Source organism: Solanum dulcamara, chromosome 1, assembly GCF_947179165.1.
Source record: "Solanum dulcamara chromosome 1, daSolDulc1.2, whole genome shotgun sequence".
NCBI classification, from domain to species: Eukaryota; Viridiplantae; Streptophyta; class Magnoliopsida; order Solanales; family Solanaceae; genus Solanum; species Solanum dulcamara.
The window spans coordinates 21,224,361-21,247,873 of NC_077237.1; the positions used below are offsets into that span (position 1 = coordinate 21,224,361).

Consider the following 23,513-nt stretch of genomic DNA (forward strand, 5'->3'; position numbering starts at 1 on the left):
TTTAAGTATGTCTCGTTGAATTAGGTTGAATTCAAACTCAAAAGATATTGAATTTTGGTATCTAGCTCAGAGGGAAGCTACTCTTGAAATTTGAGGTGATTTCGTGAAAATTGAAGAAGTTGAAAATTTGTAGTTCTTAATGTGTTCTTGGTAGTCTTGAAGAAGAAGGAGAAAAAAGAATATATTTGATCCAAAACTTCAATTGAAAAGTGTTAAAAGTTGTTTGGGTGATTTTGCAAAATTGGAGTTAAAAAATAATGACATAAATGAATTTTTTTTCTCAAACGGCAATGACATAGATGATCCAAACTTTTAATGGATGACATAAATGAGTTTTTTCTGAAAGTTCGATAACATGTTTGAGTCTTTTCCCACTAAATACTATGTCTTGAAAAATATAATAGGGAAATAACTAAGGGTAAATTAGAAACTAAGTTAAAATTAACTCTTGATTTCGTAAATTTGATAAGTATTGTTGTACATCTATTTTTAATATAGTAAACAAGTAAAAGTGGATAGAAGGAGTAATATTATCTTTATCATTTAATCCCTCCGTCTTATATTAGTTGTCATGTATATTAAAAATATTTGTTTCAAAATAGTTGTCAATTTAAACAATCAAAAGAGAATTAATTGTTTTTTTTTACTTTGTCTTAACATTAATTATTTTAAAATTAAAGAGCACGTAAATAGATAAAAATTAAAAAATTAATAAGGGGTATATTAATCAAATAATAGTCCTAATTAATATTTTTTTTAAGAATTATATAAAATTTTATTATTAAAACTAAAATAAGATGAAGAAAATATTATTTTTTAAGCTATGTATCAAGTTAATAATTAACAACTATTGATGGATTGGGATTGTATTACCTCCACCTCCATCAATTCCACATTTTCCACGATATCCATCACCAACACCAACAATGTCAAATCCAAGATATCCACAATCAACAACTGGCCAACTTTTTCAAGTAAGGACAATTGAAACACTACTTTTTCCGCACTTGTTTATGTGAGAATAATGCTGGAATGCTGAATAGATACCCCTCTGTCCCATTTGTGTGACCACTCTTTCTTTATTATTATAATTATGGCTGAAATTTACTCTCTCCAGCCTTTTTAAGTCTCTTTAGAGTGTGGGACAACAATTAAGAAATTTCGTAATTGATTTAGTAAAAGGGATAACTCACGACTTGCCCCTTATGTGATGATTATTATTCCTTCAGTTCATTTTTACTTATATAGTATTTGATTTAACACACTTTTTAAAGAGTTATAAATAAATTAGCAATTGTATTATATTATTCTTTGTAGTTGCATCAACAAAGATAATGTATTTTACTTTGTACTTTGTACTTTGATCATTTTGCCCCTTATATGGTGAAAGGCGGAGAGAGAATAAAAATTCGTATAACAATAAAAAAAATATTTTGATTTTAATTTTTTTCACTTCTTGAATTATCGTATTGTATTAATTATGAGGATTTGTTTAGTTATTTTAATTTTAATTAAGAAAAGATTTCTAAATTACTTTAAAATTAAAATTCATCCAGCACCTAAACAGATGCCCAAACTAATGAAGCGTCTCACGTACGTTCGTCCCCACAAATTATCCCCATAAGTTTTTAGCATAGCCTGCTAGAAACTCGCACCAAAAATACCATTCAAAACACTTGTCGTAGGGGTATTTGGATGGGTTTATCATAAGTTGAAAATTAACTTATAAATATTAACTTATTTTTATTTTTTAAATTAAAATTAAATACTTCTAAATATTTTTATTTAAAATATATTTAAAAATTATTATAACATAAAATCACTTAAATTAGAACATTAATTTGGAGAAAGAAAGATGCTGACAAACGGAAGGGCCACTTACTCTACCTACACATGCATGCATTAATTTGACATGCACATTACTTTTTAGATTTACAAATAAAGTAATAATACATCGAGAACCCTTCAAACGGCATAATTTGCTTTATTATTTTAATTATACTGATATTTAAATGTCATTCTTAACAAATTTGAAATGAGTTAAATATCGCTTTGAAATTATAAAATCACTCTCATATATAATATCATCGCCATGTAAGCACCACATTATTGTCATATCATCATCACTTTATTAATTTTATTTTTATTCTTTAACATATCTTAAAATAATTTATCTTAATTAATTAATTAAATATATATATATTTTAAAATCAATGGCCCATTTTTATTTTTCCCTCCCCAATCCACCCCACTTCTTTTTTCTTACTTCTTCGTCATTTTTGCCATTCACTATTCTTCTTCTTTCTTCTTTCTCTTTTCTTTTTTTCCTTATCCTCTTTCTTTCTTTCTTTTTCCTTAAAATGAGATAAGCAAATAAGAATAGAAATTTTCTTCTTTTAAAAATAAATCACCATTAATGTATCTTAATTTTTCATCAAAATATTCATTAATAGCAAATTTGAGAAATTAAAATTTCAAAGAAAACATGCAATTGATATTTTGATAATGATATGGTAGAGTTGAAGATGAAGATATAGGAAAAATGATGTTTCTACGGAGAAAAAACTATATTGGAAAAGAATAAAAAAAGACTTTAAAAAATTGTGGCAAATAAAAGAATTTACATATTTTAATAAAATTTAATATATCAATCTGTGTATAATTTTATTATTATTTTTTAAAAAAATTATCTTCACTTGCTTTAAAAAAAATGAATTACTTTTTTTGCCGCATCACCCTTTAGGGTGATATTTAATTCACTTAAAATTATTAAGTGAATTATTAACTTACTTTAAACGTCTTGATTAAAGTAAGTTATGTTGCTAAATTTGAAGGGATTTTGATGTATTATTCAAATAAAGTGTAATAATATTTGAATCTTCCACTGGCGTCCAGCAGTATTTATACATGTATGTTAATCCCTTGTTCATATTTCTGCATCAGACTCTTTCACAATGTTAATCTCAATATACGTCGTCGTAGCCTTTCTTTCAATTTTCGTCGGTCTTCTCTTCTACTCCATTCAGCTCCGATGGAGTCCGTCGGTACCGGAAAACGTTCGCCGGAAACTTCCGCCAGGTCCACGAGGTCTTCCCATAATCGGTAATCTCCACATGTTAGGTGCCCTCCCTCATCGTACCCTCTATAACCTCTCCAAAACATACGGTCCAATAATGTTCCTAAAGCTCGGAAACATTCCGACGGTGATTGTTTCATCACCGGAAACCGCCGAGCTCATACTGAAAACTCACGACTCCGTTTTCGCAAGCCGGCCAAAGCTGAAGGCGATATGTTACATGAGTGACGGTGCTAAGGGTTTAGCGTTTGCACCTTACGGTCCGCGGTGGCGCAATGCTCGGAAATTCTGCACCCAAGAGCTACTCACGGCGGAGAAGATCGGGTCATCTGCCGGGATGAGGAAAGAGGAAATTGGGGTTTTGGTGGAGCAATTGAAGGTACTGGGAGGTGAAGTATACGCAGTGGTGGATCTGGGGGAGAAGATTGGGGATTTGATTGGGAATATGACGTATAGAATGTTATTTGGGAATGCTAATAGTGAGAGGTTTGATTTGAAGAGTATTGTTAAGGAGATGGTGCGATTGAGTGGAACATTTAATATTGCTGATTATGTGCCTTTTCTTGAGCCATTTGATATTCAGGTATGTTCCTCTTTGAGTTGTACAGTTTTACTTGAATTAATTAATTAATTAATTTGCTTCTTCATACCATTAATAGGGCAAATTTTGCAAGTTTGACCGTTATCATTAAAGGGTAAAATTATACTCCGTCCCAAATAAATTGTCCTAGAGTTTGACCAATTTTTGAAACTGAAGTAGATTAGATTAATTAAATATTTTATAATTAAAATTTATACATTCAAAAATTAGACAAAAATTATTATATTTTAAAATATTAATGAAAGTTTATATAATTTCACTTTTGAAAAATGAAATATGATTACTAATTAATTTGTGACGGAAAGAGTATTAGAGGAGAAAATATGAACCCATACAGCTGCTCCGATTTATAAAGGTAATGAAGTTCTGAATTTAAGGAGTTGAGAATAACTAAAAGGATAAAAATAAAAAATAGTGTTTAATTTATGGCTTAAATTTTTATATGGAATAGAGGGAGTAATGAAGTCCTGAATTCAAGGAGTGAATAACATTTTGTAGTGAACCAAAAAGGAAAATAGGCAAGCATTTTGGAACAATTGTGTTGGATGTGCAGACAAATTAGTAGGTCTTTTAAAAAATTAATAATTAATATAAATATTTTATTATAATACTCATATTAATTAATGTATAATTTTTTATTTTAAAAAATAATTTAGAAAATGAGTAATTAATAGTGGGGTTAAAATGAAAAAAATAATATTTCCTTTGATATGTTGAAAATATCAAATAAAAGTAAATATACATTTTTAAAATATTGGACAAATAAAAATAAATGAAAAAAATAAACCTAGTGATAATGTTAAGAAAAGTGTACAGTTCTGTTCCAAAACGGAAAATATCATGCAAATTAGGAGTCACATTTGGGCTAAGAAAGTGGAATAGTTGCCTCAAACTGGATCTATAGTCAATTAATGATAAAATTGACAAATTCTTGAGGGTTGAGCACTTAAATAGCGTAATTTAGTGGTTAATGATATAAGTTAAAGACCAATGAGGTTTTAAGTTTAAATTCTAACATTAATAAAAAATATTAGGTGATTTTATACTATTTGTCCTAATTTTGATGAATATAATTATAACCAGTTACATGTCTGTCACGCCTCGGAAGGGTACCCTAGACGTAATCGGCACTCAGAAATCATTTCTGGCTCCCAAGCGAACCACATAGCCTGATCACACATTCGTTCATTCATTCAATCAGCGGAAGACAAAAAACAAATAAAGAAAATATTTGGTAGGCAACTTAAAACATCAATCTAACTCAAAGAATAAAGGCCACGGGCCAACAATTCAACTCTAATATTTGTCATTAAAAATAGTTTGACAAGAATAATGTAAGGAAAGAAATACTCAATCGACCCTTCACTATCTAGTCTATGAAGCCTCCATCACTACTATCTAATTGGTGCCAATGACATGTTCGTGGCTACCTCAATTCCAATGACATGTTCGAGGCAAAGACCAATCACACATCATACTATCCAATACAATCATACACAATACAGTTCAATCAAATCGTATACCATCCGATTCAATCTAATCATATACCTTTCCATCGTACACTACCCAATCACATATCATATAATCCAATCCATCACACATCACCTAATCCAATCATATAAAATCAACTCAAAATCAACTCAACAATCAACTCAAAGGACTCAACTCAATAACTATATAACAACTCACTCAAGTGTCCCCAGGTCTAATAAGAAATGGTTTAGACGGGACCAATCACATACCATTCAACTCAAACTGACTCAGAGTACTATCAAGACCTATTTGGGAGTTTCTCTTAACCGACAACCATCACTTATGAGCCCGTGAAAGTACAACAAACCGGCGTTGTTGCCGCGCCCATTCATACTTTGCCAGGGTACGAACGAATCAACAACTCATGGATCCAATCTAACCAAGTCCTATAATGTCAGGACAAATCTCTCGGGGAAGCATCCGAGTTTAACGGTTCAATCCCCCCTACGTTTGGCAACACAGGTATTGGGTTCGAGTATGGACTATACTCTTGCCCAATTCGGTGCTCGATACTCCTCCCAAAACTCAATGCTCATAAAACTCCATCCAATCAACTCATATCGACAAGTCTCATTACAACCTTGTCAGCTCATCAACTCTATCATGATCAAATCTCTTCCAATCATACTATCCGAGAAATCTCAATCATATCTTTCAAAAGAAATTTAAATGCACATTTATAGCAACATATGGACATAACCAATCATTTCCTCCATCTATTTGAGAAATGTATGCGACTCATCAGAACTTCAAGACTTTAAATCGACACTTAATAATAGGCAATATTTTAAAGAAAATAACATCCTTTATCAATCCTATATAATTAAGAAGATCAATAAAACATATTTAACAACTCATCTTCATCAACTCATACTCACATAAAGGCTCATTTTAGGAACTTCTTAGCTCAACAACATCAACACATATAGAATCAAATAAATAGGGGACAAAGTTCATACAAACATAATCACATGGTCAAAGAGATCAATAAGACATATTAACAAGTAAAATGCTCGACTCATTTATAATCAAACTACTCGTGTTCAAAATAATTAAAAGACTCCTCAAAATCAACTCATGCTTAAACTCTTTTTAAATCATAGATGAAAATAATAATTTCTTAAACCCAAAAATAATGTATGATTAGTTTATGCAAAAATGCTCACAAATTATTTATTTAAAACTCCTTCTCAAAAGATCCTTTATTTTCAAAATACTCATAAGACTCCAATCAACTCAGATTATGCAAATCACATATCACATATCACATAATCACATTAGACTCCAATCCGCTCCATCACATAACATACTCATCAATATACCTCTTCATCAATCATTATCATCACATCATTGTCAAGTATCATCAAACATCTACTCCAAAATTCTTATTTTTGTCCTATTATAGAAGCAAAGGGACATTCTTAACTAACCAATTCATTCTTTTCGTTCCAATCAATACATATATACACACAACTATCCATCTCAACCTCAAGACATTTATGACAAGAAATCTCAATCTTGGGTTCATGTGAATGAAACATGAACCCATACTCTCAACAAAACTCAACTCAAGAATATCGTCAATACCTATAAATCTATATACAAATATACATTTGTAGTTAATAATATGAAAAATAACTATTTAGTAACTCAAGTCATTAAAATCATCAATCAACCATTTGTATCTAAAAACATTCCATAGTTTAGGGAAAACTTTCAAGAAAACCTTTCTAGAAGGTGTAACTCTTTCGCAACTCCTAACCAACACATCTATGGGCATATGGAAGAACTCAATCCATATTTTAGGTTAGCCTTACATACCTTGTTTGAAGACTTTGAAGAAAACCTTGTGTTGGGTCTTCAATGGAGAACTCAAATCTTGAAACTCTTGGAACTCTTCTTGTTGGAGGAGGATTTGGAGAAGAAGAAGAAGAAGAAGAGAGGGAAGATTTTAGGGCTTTTTAGAGAGAGGGAGGACTGAAAAATGGTCCCAAAATGTTCAAGGATAGGGTATATATAATTAGGGAAAAGTCCAAGTTGCCTCTCTTCAAAAATCTGAAAAATTGGGCAAAAAACCTTGCTGGCGCTATAGTGGCGCGTCGCGCCACTGCAGCGCCAAGCCAAAATAGGCTTAAAACCCTGCACATCTAATAGTGGCGCGTCACGCCAAGCCCCAAACTACTAAGGCTGTTTTATGGCGCTATAGTGGCGTGGGGCGCCACTGGAGCGCCAAGCCTAAATTTCGCCCAGGCCAGAATATTCCTGCTGTACTAGTCCGTAGTAAAATGGCCATAACTTTTGACTCCGAACTTCAAAAATTGCAATCTTGGTGGAGTTGGAAATAAGACTCAAAGACCTTTAATTTGGTAGGTCGTTTCAGAACAAGTGGTGTTTTAAGTTTTTCATTCCTTTTTTAAAAATAAATGGTGTTTTAGGGTTTCAAGAAAAAATTGATCTTATTCTTCCAAAAAATTACCCTTGTTTACATAACCAAGAATCTTTTATCAAAGGTAAATCAATAGAAACACTGCTTAATTTTTAGAAATGATTAGTTTTTTCTCAAGCTAAAAACACCATCTATTAATTTTGAAGCGGAGGGAATATTAAATTTGATATTCGGCTACTTACGTACCCCTCTGGCCTCTGTAACTACATTTTGTGCCATTTATGTTTTTGAGATCAGTTCGACATTTTTTTTAATACTCCTATTACTTTCTTTTTTTAATACCCCTCCCATGAGCTTTCACTTTTTACTATTTCCTTGGTGACTTGAATTTATAATTTGAAAGTGAAATGTGTTAATCATCGGAAGCAATTCTCCTTTATTCTAATTTCACATATTTTATTCGAAGTAAGTGGTTTTTAGTTTTGAATAATTCTTAAAGAATTTGGTGAACTGCTTTCAAGTATTTTGTGAATGTATTGTAATTTCCCGTTAAAGGAAAACAATTGTTTTAAAAAATATTGTCATAGTTAGAGTGTAGTTTAGTTGATACTCAACAATAGAAAAACAAGATTGTCATTTCTTTTGATATGCAAAGGGAGGATTAGGTGGTTGTCTCAAATAGACGGGTTGGATTGAATTTGAGCGACTTAAAATAAATTGAGTTAATAAATGAGTCGGTTATTGATCCGTTCAAAAGTTACGCAGGATGGAATGAGCTAAAATGCGAGTCATAATTCAATCTATCCAATTCTTACTAAGTTTTCAATCTATCTAATTCTTAGTAAGTTTTAATTGCTTTACTTTTTTTTTTAAAAAAATAATTTTTAGTACCTTACAAAATCTTTTTTTTAATTATCGCAATATATAACATATCAAATAAAAAAATTTAAAATATTTTGACAAGATTTCCCATAATTAGTTAGTTTTGTCTAAATATCAATCCAATTTTTATGGACCAAAATGGATGGGCTAAAGGAGACTGATTGGGCTAATTTTGCCAAATCTAGATGACTCTACTAAAGCCTCATGCATCCACCTTGTGAAGATCAGTTTAATTAAACTTTTAGTAATGTTTAGTGATACACGTGTGTGATTTGTGAAACAATGGATGTTCAGGGCTTGAATAAGCAGTTGAAGGAAACTGGAAAGCGTGTTCAAGATATATTTGATACCATAATCAATGAGCATGAACAAGATGCTACGAATTACAGTCACAAGAGTAACAAGGATTTTGTAGATATCATGTTGTCATATCAAGATGATTCAAACTCCTACTCGATTGATTGTGCAACCATGAAAGCTATCCTTTCTGACATGATCGTTGGATCCATTGATACTTCACACACTTGGATAGAATGGGTGTTTGCAGAAATTTTGAAGCATCCAGAAGTAATGAACAAACTTCAAGGCGAGTTGACATCTATCGTAGGACTGGATAGAATGGTTGAGGAGGTCGATTTACCTAAGTTGGAATACTTAGAACTAGTGCTCAAGGAAACATTCAGATTACATCCTGTGGCGACTCTTTTAGTTCCTCGAGAATCACTAGAAGATGTTGTCATAAATGAATGTTACATACCGAAAGGATCACGGGTTATGATAAATTGTTGGGCGTTAGGGCATGATCCTAAGATTTGGTCGGACAATGTTGAGGAATTTGTTCCTAAGAGGTTTATTGGCAAGAACATCAATCTTCGTGGACATGATTTTCATTTACTACCATTTGGATATGGGAGAAGAAGTTGTCCAGGAATAAATTTGGGGTTGATTACTGTCAAGTTGATAGTCGCACAATTAGTACATTGTTTCAATTGGGATTTGCCTGATGGCATGCTGCCTGCTGATTTGGACATGACTGAAACGTTTGGTTTGGCAGCTCCAAGAGCTCAGAATTTGCTTGTCATTCCTACTTACCGTCTACTCTGTTAACACCAGAGCTTATTTTTAGATGGTGAATTAAATTAAACTGGAGAAACTGTAATATACTTCTTTTTCATTTAAATATCTTAGATTGTAATGTCATGATAATTAAACACTGATACTTTCTTTTATCTTTCTTCTCCGTCTCTGATTAAATACCAAGGATTTATTAGTATTTTCCCATGAAACTTAAGTGTTTTTTGAAGTGCAAATTTCATTTTTTCACTGTTGTATTTTCATAGAACACAACTTTTATTTTGGATAATTCCCTTCATTTTTTTTTTTTTTTTACGGGAACAGACCCTACACGAGGCTCCCACCTCTCGTGCACAGTCAGGGGTTAAGCAACACCCCCAAGCCTTAACATAAATAATCAAAATAAAATACAAGGAGGGGGACATAAACCTTACCTCCAATCCTATGGTGGTTCATAAGTCGGCTAACCTATTAAGGTCGGCTAACTCATCCCCGATACAAAAAGAGACTAACTATAACTAGAAAGCAGTAAACCTGTGAGAGGACTCCTCCCGGTACAATTTCAACTATGAAAGCATAAATGAGGGAGACTCTCCCCTTCCATGAGAAAAAAAATGAAAGTAACCTACACTAGTCCTATTCCAACTATGCTACGTACCAGACATAGCTACATTGAAGAAGAACAAGTATACGAAACTTCTATCTCGCATGGGATGGGAAAATTCTTTTCATCTTTGCTCTTTCTAGTCTTGTCGTACCAAGTAAATCCAGGTGAGATGTGTCATTGCATCAGTATCATGATTATCAGCTATGGTGGCTGAAAGGAGAGGAAATATATGGAGCTATAATATTTAACAGCCTTGGAGTTGTTGTGGATTAAATTGAGAGCCTGAATATCAGAACAAGTGTAGCTGCATTCGACCACCCTAGTAAGCCATGCTTTAGTATCCAGTTATTTACAATTATGAGGATCTGCACCTATAAGTAGCCAAGGAGACAAACAAACATGGTTGTTGGAGTCCTGTATCCAGTTCCTTGCTACCTCTCTAGCTGCAGTGATAGCATGCTTGTTGTTGCAGGTTAGGTTCAGTAGTAGATCCCTTTTTTGGTACCTGCACATGCAAACAACACCAGAAAAACACACAAGCAAACAATGGCTCTTGTGTGCTGCATATGCTGCATATTGCTGCTGCTGTGCTGTATTAGCAACTAACAAAGGGGGAGGCAACTGTGGGAAATGAACAGGCTGGTGCAGATTTGTGTGCAACTTCTTGTTGTTGCCATTGTAGTTAGACTGCTTGTTGGTCCTTGCTTTGAAGTGGTTCAGCTTCTTGGAGTACCTGCACAGCCAGACAAAACCAACAAAACATACAACCAAGGAAGTGTGCAGGTCTTGTTTGGTTGTATCTCCATCAACCTGCATAAACAAAGAAGCAAACAAACAAGCAAGCACACAATTATAAGAACTTGCAGCTGGCTTCCACCTGCCAATCTGCAGGTTGCTGGAGTTGATGGCTGCAGGTTCCCTAGGCTGCTTGTTGGTCATTGTTTTGAGTTGGTTAGACTTCTTGGAATACCTGCACAGCAAAACAAAACCAACAAACTTGTGTATGTTTCTTGTCTGCTGTAGGTTGATGGAGTTGTTGCTGAGGTTTGTTGATAATGGAGAAAGTGGTTGGCAAGCTGATTTTGCTGCTCCAAAGCAACCCCAGGTTACTGCAACCTTTTTAGCATTTCCAAGGAAGGTCTGCCAGCTACATTGGTGAGAGCTGTAGCTGGGGTACCTGCATAGAACAAAACCACCAAACCTCACAAACAAGGAGATCTGCAGGCTGCTGTATCCATGTTCTTTATGTGCTGCCAGTTGGTGGAGTGTTTGCTGTGGTGTGTTTATGTTAGAGAGTGTGGATGGAAGGCTGAGTGTGCTGCTCCATGGGAGCCCCAGGATATTGCAGCTCTCATAGCAGTTCCAAAGAGGGCCTGCATAAATGAAAAAAGGCCATGGCCAAACAGGCTGAGAAGAACAAAGCCAAAGGTTGGAGTGGATGTAATGAGATTGCTTCTGTGGAATCCTGGTAGGCAGCTCCAATTTCTGATGGAATAGCTCCCCAGTTGTTGATGTACCTAAACAAAAACAAACAACCAAACAAACACAAAAACCAGGAGCTAATTGCCATTCTGCACAATTCTTTTGTAGGCCTCTTAGTGAAGGTATTTGTTTTGTTGGTTGTATCTGTATTGTGCTCTATGTAGGTGTTGATAAAATATGTTAGTGAGTCCATCCTGACACCTGCAGCTACACAACAACCAGGAGCCAGCAGGACAGGGGTTGCACAATGGGCTGCTGCAAGTGTTGAGCTTTTAGAGAATTCATGGATGGAGTGGAGAAACTGCTGTAGGTTTGTGTGCAGCTCCAATTTTGTGTTGGAGCATGCTTCACAGAACAGAGGATCCTCTCTTGTGATCTGGTTCAAGTTGTTTGTGTGTGGCTCCCCAGTAGGTATTGCACCTAAACAAAAACAAACAAAGGAATACATACAACCAAACAAGTACCAAAAACAATAGGAGTCTCCATTTCTGCACACTCCTTTTGTTTCAGTCATGGAGAGTCCTGTAGCAATGTTGTCCTCCATGTATTTGTTGTTAAAGCATGTTGGTGTATATTTCCAACAACCTGCAATTACACAGCAAATAGCCAAAGACAAGCAAGGACCTGTACAGGTTAATAGAAGAGAAAGGATCTCAAAGGGAGTTTTGGAGCCTGTTAGCATTTTCCATGTCGCTTGACTAACGTCTCCTCTTATCCGTTTGAGCTGAAACTTTCTGAAATTTGCATATATATCCTCTCCTTTATCCATGCAAAGTTTGGAGGCTTGTTTCCCAAGACGGAGCTTCAATTTAGCAAAATTCTTCCTTTTTAATCTTAAGACAACTAATTGTTTCAAGCTCGCTCGCCTAACGTTTCTAATTATCCGTTTCGGCTGAAATTTCTTGGGCCTTGTCAAAATAACATATGCTACAATCCTGCAAATTTTGGGAGCCTTTGGACAGGCCCACATGATACCCCTCACCCTGCACCTGCTGCCCTGCTGAGGCTTAGAGGCTGCAGGGGGTTTGGAGGTTGTATTTGTGCTCTTCTCTATGTATTTGTTGTTGAAGAGTGCTGCTATATCACTCCAAACACCTGCAATAATACAGCAAACAAACCCAAACAAAACATAATATACACAGATTAGCCCCGCGAGGGCCCTTGATTCGCCTTAGGAGAAAACTTCACAGGAATTGAAAATCAGACCCTCCTTTGCCTTGAGCTTTGCGCTGCTCGGTGCTTTTGCTCGCCTTTTGTGTGCTTTAAGTGTCACGGACTTAGACTTCAATTGAGATCCTCGTGTTGTACTTGACAGCTTATTCACGAATGAATGCCCCTTCTATTTATACTATTCCTAAAGGGATTCTATGTTTTTCAAGACTTCTCTATAATATTCTACAAGAATCTAGAGTCTTCTACAAATCTCTCCAACACTCTAGGTTCTTCCCCCTTTTTTAAGATCAAGTGACGGGTCATAACATAAGACTCCTTTTTTTCATTCAACACTTGGTTAAGTTTTGAGCATTTTACCTACAAAACACATTTCATTAGCTCCAAAACATTTAAAAGAACAATAATCAAGAGTATTTAGTGTGTTGTATCTCATAATAAGGTATTAAAATGGACAATTCATAGCTAAAAGTCGTATAAATACGCTTGTGATAACTTCTTTGTGTGCTTCTTTATCTTTACTTTTCGGATGTTAAAATTCAAAAAAAATCCTTAATTTTTTTTTTTTTTTTGTGGGAACAGACCCTACACGAGGCTCCCACCTCTCGTGCACAGTCAGGGGTTGAGCATCACCCCCAAGCCTTACCATAAATAATCAAAATAAAATACAAGGAGGGGGACATAAACCTTACCTCCGATCCTATGGTGGTTCATAAGTCGGCTAACCTCTTAAGGTCGGCTAACTCATCCCCGATACAGAAAGAGACTAACTATAACTAGAAAGCGTTAAACCTGTGAGAGGACTCCTCTCGGTACAAATCAACTAAGAAAGCATAAATGAGGGAGACTCTCCCCTTCCATGAGAATACAAGAAAGTAGCCTACACTAGTCCTATTCAAGAACAAGTATACGAACCTTCTATCTCGCATGGGTTGGGGAAATTCTTTTCATCTTTGCTTTTTTTAGACATTTCGTACCAAGTAGGTCCAAGGAAAATTGCAGCAACACCAATCGTAGCCAAGTTGGTAAAATTAGAGATAAACATGTTCAAGAAGGTTGTTTTATCCTTTTTAATCTTCTTCTCCTGAAGCTTGCCATTCCTATCTTGTCTAGCTTTATGTAGCCCTTGGTTTCTTGTGGAAGTTGTTGAAGGTTGTAGAAGTGTTGTGTATTATCAAGTGTATGGCTATACTTAGATAATGTATCAGCTGGAAAATTTGCTTCCCGAAAAACATGTTTGCATTGGAAGTATTCTAGCAGTTGGACCAGTTGTTGGAGTTCATTAACGTAGTTTTGAATGTTCCAGGGTGGTTTGATGTCCAGATTCAGCCACTTGATCACAAGTTCCGAATCTACTTCCAATATTACTCTATTATAACCATGTTGAATGCACCAATTAATGCCAAAACTGGCTGCCTGCACTTCCGCTTGATTATTTGTTCCAACTCCCAAAGGAGAGGCAAAAGCATATATCAAATTACCCTTATGATCCCTTACTATTCCTCCTGCTCCTATCTTTCCTGGGTTGCCTATGGCACTCCCATCAGTGTTAAGTTTAACTATGTTAGGGGGGGTTTGAGCCATTTAACCTGGGTTACTTTTATGTCATGCTTACAGTTTTCTATCCAAATAATTAGATCTTTCCAAGCTGGTGGCCATTGGATATATGGAAAAACTGTGGTAATAAGCACGTATATTTCTTTGATTATATTGAACTTCACCCTAGTAGTACTAGATTTCTTTCCTCCATATTTACTTGCACACCTGTTCTTCCAGACATTCCAGCAAATAAATATAGGGAGGGCTTGCAACATGAGTTTATGTACAGCATTGTTTGGTTTGTAGGTCCACCATCTCATCAAGATGTCTCTAATGGAGTTGTGGTCCTGCCTGATTCCCCCCCAGTTGGAGAAATATGTCCAGATGTGTTTAGCAAAGCTTCCAGAGACAAATATGTGTTCTATGTTGTCCAAACCAGGCCTGTAGCAGCATGAGCACTCTGCAGTTTCTCTCCCAAAAGAAATCAGTTTATCATTGGTTGGCAGTTTGTGTCTCAATGCTCTCCAAAGCAAGAATGAAGCCTTGAAAGGGATGTTAGTATGCCATGTCATCCTATCTATCAATGTCTTGTTTTTTTTCTTTCTCACATTTTCCCAAGCTGATTTACAAGTGAAATTTCCATGTGATTGCAGCTTCCATTGAGCTTGATCTAATGTGTTTTGTTGGTACATGATTTTAGTATTGAGAATTGTGTGTATCATGTGTTGAGGGGCCTGTTGCCTGATTTTCTCTTCATTCCATTTTCCATTTGTCAAGAACATGGAGACAGTGGAGTTGTTGAATCTTGGAATATATTCATAGTGATTGGCTAGAGGGCCAATACCCAGCCAATCATCCCACCAGAAACTGCAGTTTCCTGAACATAAGGTCCACTTAATGTGAGGTTCTATGTCACCTTTGTTCTTCATCATGTTCTTCCACATGAGAGATTGACCTGTGTGCCACTTTTTTGTGACAGGGTGAGCTCTTTGGCAGTATTTAGCTCTCAAGAAATCCCCCCATAAAGATCTCTTAGTTCTGAACAACCACCAATGTTTGTATTGCATTGCCAGACATATATCTTCCAAGTTTTTTACACCAATACCTCCCTCCTCATATGGTAAGCTAAGGGTTTCCCAAGAGGCCCAATGGTACTTCCTTTTCTCCTTATCCCAACCCCAGAAGAAGTCAGCAATAAGGCATTTTATTTGTTTCAAAGTGGTTCTGGTAGGGGTTATGGCAGATAACAGATGTATAGGAAGTGATTGAAGCACTGATTTGATCAAAGTGGCTCTCCCCCCATAGCTTAGCATCTTTGTCTGCCACCCTTGAATTTTAGCAATCACTTTTGAAACTATACCAGTGAAATATATGACCCTTTGTCTTCCTATATACAATGGACATCCCAAGTATGTCATAGGCCCATGAGTGCATTTATAACCAGTGATGGTCGCTACTCTATCCATTATATCATCAGGGGTATTGGTAGGGATTAAGATTTGGCTTTTGTCCTTATTAATAAGCTGCCCAGAAATGCCTTCATACACCTGAAGAGTCTTCATGATGAGTTGAAGGGAATACTTGGAAGTTGAGGTGAAAATAATAATGTCATCTGCAAAACTCAAGTGGTTAATTTGAGGACCCCTTTTCTCCATTTGAAAACCAGTGTATAGATAGTGCTGATGAAGGTTGTTTAACATTCTGGTCAGTACTTCTGCACCAAGAACAAAGAGAGCAGGAGAGAGTGGGTCTCCCTGTTTGAGACCTCTTGTTGAGTGGAAAAAACCATGCCTGCTGCCATTTATGATGACAGAGTACCAATTGTTAGACATTATTCTCCATACCATGTCTATGAAGGTTTCCCCAAATCCCATCTTTCTCATGACAAGACAAATAAAGGACCATGAGACTCTATCATAAGCCTTGGCCATGTCAAGTTTAATAACCACATTATCTCCAATTTTGGGTTTGTTTATGTTATGCATAATTTCTTGAGCCAGCATAATGTTCTCAGATATGCTCCTTCCTTGGACAAATCCAGACTGATTATCAGAAATAAGATGTGGAAGGATGGGAGCCAGTCTGCTACTAAGGAGTTTGGAGATTATTTTGCTACTAAAATTGCTGAGAGATATAGGTCTGAATTCAGATAGTCTATTAGGATGTTCAACTTTTGGGAGTAGAACCAGACATGCATGGGAGACGTATTTTGGGATGTCATGGCCATTAAAGAAAAACAGAATCAGCTCCAAAAGGTCCTCACTGATAATGTCCCAGCATACCTGGAAAAACTTGCCGCTCATCCCATCAGGACCTGCAGCAGAAGTACCATTCATAGAGAAAATCACTTTCTGTAACTCCTCTTTATCAGGTACCCTTTGCAACATGTGGTTTTGATTGTCACTGACCTTTCTAGGTATGTACTTAAGGAAATCTTCATTGGTTTTCTTGTTGTCTGTAGTAAATATCTTTTCAAAGTAATGACATGCAGCCTTGGCAATTTCCTCATTTCCCTGAATACTATTACCCTGATCATCCTCAATTTTGTGAATATACAGTCTTCTCCTTCTCCCTCTAATGATAGCATGGAAGTAATTGGAGTTGGCATCCCCTTCCTTAAACCATTGGAGTTGAGTTTTTTGTTTGAGGATGGATTGCTCTATCTTTAGATACCTGATGTATTTGGCATTGATCAAGTTCAACTTGGTTCTATTTTCTTCGGAGTTATCACTGATTATTGCATCCTCAGCCTCTCTAACTTTTGTCTCAAAATCAGTGATGGAAGAGAAAATATCACCATATTCTTGTCTTGACCACTTACTCAGAGTGCTTCGCACTCTTTTCATTTTTTCCTGAAATCTTCTCATAGGATTTCCTGCGGCAGGTTTTCCCCAGCACGTTTTCACTACATCAAGGAAGCTATCATTATCAACCCAGCAGTGTAGAAACTTAAAATACTTAGGGGCATTGTTCTGTCTCTCTGCACACTCCATAAATAAAGGGCAATGGTCTGATCCAGTGGAAGCTAAATGAGTAATAGTAGTCATGGGCATCATGTCTAACCACTTATCATTTACCATAGCTCTATCTAGTCTCTTCCAAATCCTGGCATCATTATCTCTGTTGTTACACCATGTATACTTTGCACCATGAAAACCCAAGTCTATGAGTCCACAAGCTTCAATAGTACTTATGAATTCAAAACTTTTGTTCATGTTGTAGGGTATGCCCCCCAGCTTCTCTTCAATGCCAGTGATTACATTAAAATCCCCTATTGTACACCATGGTTTGCCTACACTGGAATATAGCAGTAGTTTATCCCAAAGATCTCTTCTCAAATGATCTTTACATTTAGCATAAACAAAGGTTGTGAGATAGGTAATATGCCATGTAACATGTTTGATCTCACAGGTAATCTGCTGCTCATCCTGATCTATAATGGAGCATGCTACATCTTTATTCCAGAAGAGCCAAATTTTGTTGTTGGAATTATGAATAGCACTGTCCATATTAAGCTGAATTTTATGGGAATTGAGGTGTGATTGGTTTGAGAATGGTTCAAGAATTGCCATCATAGATATTTTATGATAGTCTTTGAGTTTTTGAAGTCTATCTAGTGAACCCTGAGTATCAATACTCCTTGCATTCCAACATAGGGTATTAATCATTGAGACTTATTTAATTTGGACCTTGTTTTGATGCCACTTTTGCAAATAGCATTATCAGAACTTGTTATGTTATCTTGTTGCTTCTTTTTCCTATTTTCTTGCTGACCCCTGGTAGAAAGAGCCCTTCTTTCCTCCTCTTCTTTTTGAACCTCATCATATTGGTCAGGATCTTCCTCATCCTCAGAATGTGTGACTCTATATTCATCTGTTAGTTCTTGTGGAGTAATTTCCTTGTTAAGGGCACATTTTCCAGTATTCGGTTTCTGAATTTGCAAAGCTGTCACATGGATGCCTGCATGTTCCACCACCAGTACATCATGTAAGCTCTGTTGTCCTGATTGCATTTCTTTGGGTGTAGGTGAAATTGGTGGTTAGATATGGTGATTTGGTGGTTGTGGTGGAGTGTGATATTACTGATGTGTGTGGGCAATTAGGTGGTGATGGTGTGTTGACATCCAGTTTTGACCCTTCACAATGCAAATTAGTTATCAAGTTTCTTTAAATTTCAAACATTTTTGAAATAATTAGCTTTTATAAAAAAAAAAAAAATATTTTCATGTTATTCTTAACTATTTTTATCTTTTTATAAATTTTAGTATAATATACATATTTCTATATAACTATATCTTTGATTACTATTTATATGATTATTCGAAAATCATTTCAAAAGATTTTATTTTTTACTAAATACAATGTTAATTATGTTAGTTTGATTATAGTTTGTATTTTTGAAATTTTTAGTTTTTTCTAAAAAAAAAAATATAAAGAACTAAAAATCCAATTCTCCCACATCGAAAATTCATGAAGAATTTGGGGTTTTTTGGAGCCTATATAAAGGCTCATATTCTCATTAAGAAGGGAAAGAAGTTGGAGGTTTTTTAGCCACCCAAAATTAGAAATTTTCCTTACTTGGCTAGGATTTGGACTTCTTGTTTCCAACCTAAAAGTTGTGAAAATTTCTAGCTTTCAATCTATATTTTTCTTCGAGGAAAATAGGAGATTGAACTCGAAATTCAGGCTAAGAACAGAGTTCTTATAACATCGAACCCACGAAGGTTCGCGTCTAAATTTTCAATTTTTTTTTTTTGTGGATTGAAGTTTCGTCAAGCTCTTGGGTGGTGGTAAAGTCGTCTTCTGCTCGTCGTCTTCAATCTCGCTGCCTGAAAAGAGATAAAATCTTTTCTCAGCTTTATTTTATTTAATTATTTCCTATTTTATATTTAGTTGATTCGTAGTCTCTTTTTAATTAACATGCATTAAGAATGATTAGATTAATGATAGAAATTTTTTATAGTTAGCATGTATTAGAATTATAACATGAAAGTTCTTGATTTTGTTCATTATTTTTTCCGAATAGTCCTCTTTGACAATATAGATTTTCATGGTTTCAATTTCTTCTTTTAACATGATTTAGATAACAAAATAATATGTTTAAGTTATTATTTAGTTAAAACTGTCATGACCTAATTGATTTACTTCTTTTTTTAAAATTTTAGTTAGTAGAGCGTATCTATTAATTTCGTGTCTTTTAGTTACTTAAATATATTTCTTCTTTCCTTTTCTTTGTCTATATATATATATATATATATATATATGTTGTTAGTCACCTCTAGGATGCTCATCAATTTGATACCTTAAAATATCATAATTTATTGCTTGGTTTAGCTTAAAATGAGTAGATACTTATATAATTTTATTTGGTGCATGTGATATCAATTCGAGTCCATCTTTGGACTCCATTTCCACATATCGTTGAGTTTTGAATCTCTTATCATCTTGCTTGAATTGCTGGAAAGTTGATACATGGAAACGGTACTAATATACATGGTTTGAATATTGATATTGGACTATATACATGGAACAAATATGTGGTATACAGTGTATATACTGTCTGATATATAGTGATATACAACAGATATAGGGAACAAACAGGTGGTATATAGTATATATACAGTCCAATATACAGTGTATATACAACCGCGATATATAGTGGAATTTAGCTTAAGGCCCAAAACGCAAATGACCCAATAACTTAGACCAGACGTACTTAAACTAAGTGTCAGACGATATTTTCATGTGTTATTTATTGTTTATTTATATTGATTCAGGTTGTAATAATTTATTTACTTATGTTATTTATGCTAGCTTAGATATTAATTTTAATTTGCTTCAACTTAATTAGATTCCAATAAAGAAAAACCAATTCATGTTAATTTACTCTTTAAAGAATTTTCTACCTTTACTTAGTCACTTGATAAACTTTTACTTTCTTTATATATACATGTATATTATTTTCAATGTTTAAGTTTGATTGATTTTTAAAGAGAATTTTAAAGTCTTTATTTTCTTTTAAATTAATATTTTCAAAAATTAGTCAAATAATTTTTCAAATCGTCGGATAACCGCACGTTAGTGACCACTTTGAATGCTAGCACCTTTTCAAAGTGAAAATAAGAATCTCTTACCCATTTTCTCTAATTTTAAGACTTAAATCTGTTAGGGTCTTTAAAATTAAGGTTTTTTAATTTTCCTAAAAAATTAAGTGACGACTCTCTTTTCTAAAATTAATTTTTTCTCTAAAAGTCTAAATTAATTTTAAACCATCTTTTTTCAAAATAAAATGGTGTTAAAATTTTTAATGGTGGTGGGCTTGATGGTGGTTAGAAAAAGAAGATTAAATTGGATAAGATTATTGCTTGACTTTGCTAATTTTTGTATCGAATAATCGAGGAAGAAGAATATGATTGGTACTGATGATTTTCTGGAAAACGAAACTGGAGTCATTTATGTAAGAATGGAGAGAGAAAATAAAGAAAGAAGATGACGTGGTTGTTTTTTTTCTGGAAAAGAAAATGGAGTAATTAATGTAAGGATGAAGAGAGAAAATAAAGGCACAAATGACTGGAAAAAAAAGTGAATAAATAAATATTTACATGTGTAAGATCAAAAAACATTTGGCTGACACGTGTAACTAACATGGGCTTGTGCGATTGGCTTTGTGCGTTCGAGGATGGTAATAATCTCACTTTCAATAAGAATAGTTGTGTAATAGGTCACTCCAATAGTTTAAGCGTGCAACTGACTTTTCAGAATAAGTTCAGCAATGAGTTTATGCCTTTTTCCTATTACAGTTACACTTGTACTATGAAATGGATATGAAAATGTATGTCACACATATTTACATGGATATACCATAATGTGCATATAAATATACATAAAATAATATATATACATATATCAAATCTTTTTCAAAGGAACTTAAATTTCAGATTTAGCTTCCCAAACATATGTTGAAACAACACCACTCATTCTATTTAACATTACTTTTCAAATTTCAATTTTTGAACCCTCAACTTCACTTGAATTGATCTTGCTTTACAGATGGAATTCATTAGGGCAAACTTGAAGCCTTGCAACTCTGCGTGGTAAAGTGTGGTAAAGTGTTGGTGTATATACATTTTATTATTAAAATAAAATATTAAGTATATATTTTAGTGATATAATTGAAAAGAATGTGATCAATTATTCTTGGTGTAACTTATGTAACCACTCAGTCATGTTCTACCTCATTATATCTTGTAATATATATAATTTTCAAGGCATAATTCCTTCATTCTTTACCTACATTATTATCCACTTTATTTCTATTCAAGACAAGAAAGAATTCTTCACCTATAAATAGTGGTGTTTCTTCCTTTGTGAAGGGGATGTCAAATGAGATGAGATAAAATATGTTAAGTGTGAAAAAATATTGTAGTTTGTAGTAGCGAAAGAGAGAGTTGAGACAAGAAAATAGTCCAAGTCTTCAAGTATATTCACTATATAAAAGAAAATATTTATATGTTAAAGGAAAGTGTTTCTTTTGTGGAGCTTTGGATTGTTCAACTTAGCCGGAGTTGCTTGAGTTGCACAACTTTGTTGGGCTGTTGTATCCAGGAGGAGACAAGTCAACAGTTATACTGCTGGATCGGTGTAGATTATGCCGTAGTGAGATTGAATCTTCTTATAATTATTGGTGTAATATACCACAATTTCTTAAAATTTTTGGTGTAATATACCACAAATATAATAAATTATAGTTAAAAAATAAAATAAATAAAATGAATAAAAATACATTTAGGCTAAGGCGCGGATATCTCGCTCTATTTAAGGAGATTCAAGCCCACTGTGGTATAATCTACATCGATCTAATAGTATATCACTTGGCTTGTCCCCTTCAGTATACAATAGCCCAAAAACGTCATATAACTCAAGCTACTCCGCATTAGTTGAAGAGTCCAAAGGTCCACCAAAAATAATCCTCCTTCAACATATAAATACCTTCTTTTGTATAGTGAATATAGTTGAAGACTTAGAATACTTTCTTATCTCTTCTCTCTCTTTCACTGCTTCACACTATAGTATTTTTCGTTACTTAAACATATTTTATCTCATCTTATTTGACATATTTCACAAAGGAAGAAACACCACTATTTATAGGTGAGGAATTCTTCATTGTACTGAATAGAAATAAAGTGGATAATAATTGTAACATCCCTAAGAAATAAAAATAATAATAATAAAAATATATATATATATTATATATATATATATATATATATATATACACCTTAAGAATGTCTTGGAAATAGGCCGCTCATGTAACGTATTATCCTTAATATTTTTGGAAAATACGAGTATGGAATATTGATCAAGGGGTCAAAATCTGTAGGAAAATGATCTCGGTGGATTTTTAGGACCCGTAGAACAGAAGAAAGATTTTCGAAGAAACCACAAAACAGTGTGGTCCGCGATAGGACCGCGTCGCGGACCTGAGAAGCCACAGAAGGTAGAGTAGTCCGCGACAGGACCGCGTCGCGGACCTGGGAAGCCACAGAAGGTAGAGTAGTCCGCGACAGGACCGCGTTGCGGACCTGGGGACAGTCTTCTAGGCAAGTAGACCGCGGTAGGTCCGCGTCGCAGACCTGGGAAGGTTTCCTGGCCGAAATTAAGTTTTTTAAGGGCGTTTTAGACTTTTTTCAAATTATTAGTTAATGAACCTAGACGTTTTTAGGACGCAATTCAACTCTATAAATCTACCTAAACCTCTAATTTAATTCATTCTTCTACAATTCATCTATCAAATATTTCTCTCTCTACAAAAAGGATCTCAAGGGTTTCCATTGAAGATTTCAAGCAAATTCACTTAATTTCTCCATCAAAACTCTCAAGTTCTTTCCAATTAATTTGTGTTCTCACTCAAGGTGTGTGGGTATTGATTAATGGATCCTTCTTCCATGATATAGGAGTTGAGGTTGAAGATCCTTATCATTCACATAACTAGTAGGCATCCTCTAATCGAAGGTGTTGTGGTGAGTCCGCATTGACCGGGGACTAGTTTCAAGTTACTTACTACTTTTCTTTCAAAAGACGTTTGCTTATACTGTATATTGAGGGTGAGCTAGGGACATGTCTTAGCCCCCGCCCATACTCATGTTTCGAGGCATCTAGTTGGA

General features: G+C 34.6%; 1 protein-coding gene across 1 annotated transcript; it reads left to right on the forward strand.

Moving 5' to 3' along the window:
• The first annotated feature begins 2,827 nt into the window (after window positions 1–2,827).
• LOC129903084 (cytochrome P450 CYP736A12-like) lies at window positions 2,828–9,764 on the forward strand. The gene is made up of 2 exons (XM_055978572.1): window positions 2,828–3,659; window positions 8,773–9,764. The coding sequence occupies exons 1-2, from the start codon at window positions 2,955–2,957 to the stop codon at window positions 9,583–9,585; spliced, it is 1,518 nt and encodes a 505-aa protein (XP_055834547.1). The 5' UTR covers window positions 2,828–2,954; the 3' UTR covers window positions 9,586–9,764.
• Window positions 9,765–23,513: the final 13,749 nt, after the last annotated feature.

Bases quoted from the DNA above. Each gene is read 5' to 3' on its own strand.
- LOC129903084 (XM_055978572.1), top strand. From the start codon at position 2,955: ATGTTAATCTCAATATACGTCGTCGTAGCCTTTCTTTCAATTTTCGTC. The intron at 3,660-8,772 runs GTATGTTCCTCT...ATGGATGTTCAG, and splicing joins TTGAGCCATTTGATATTCAG to GGCTTGAATAAGCAGTTGAA.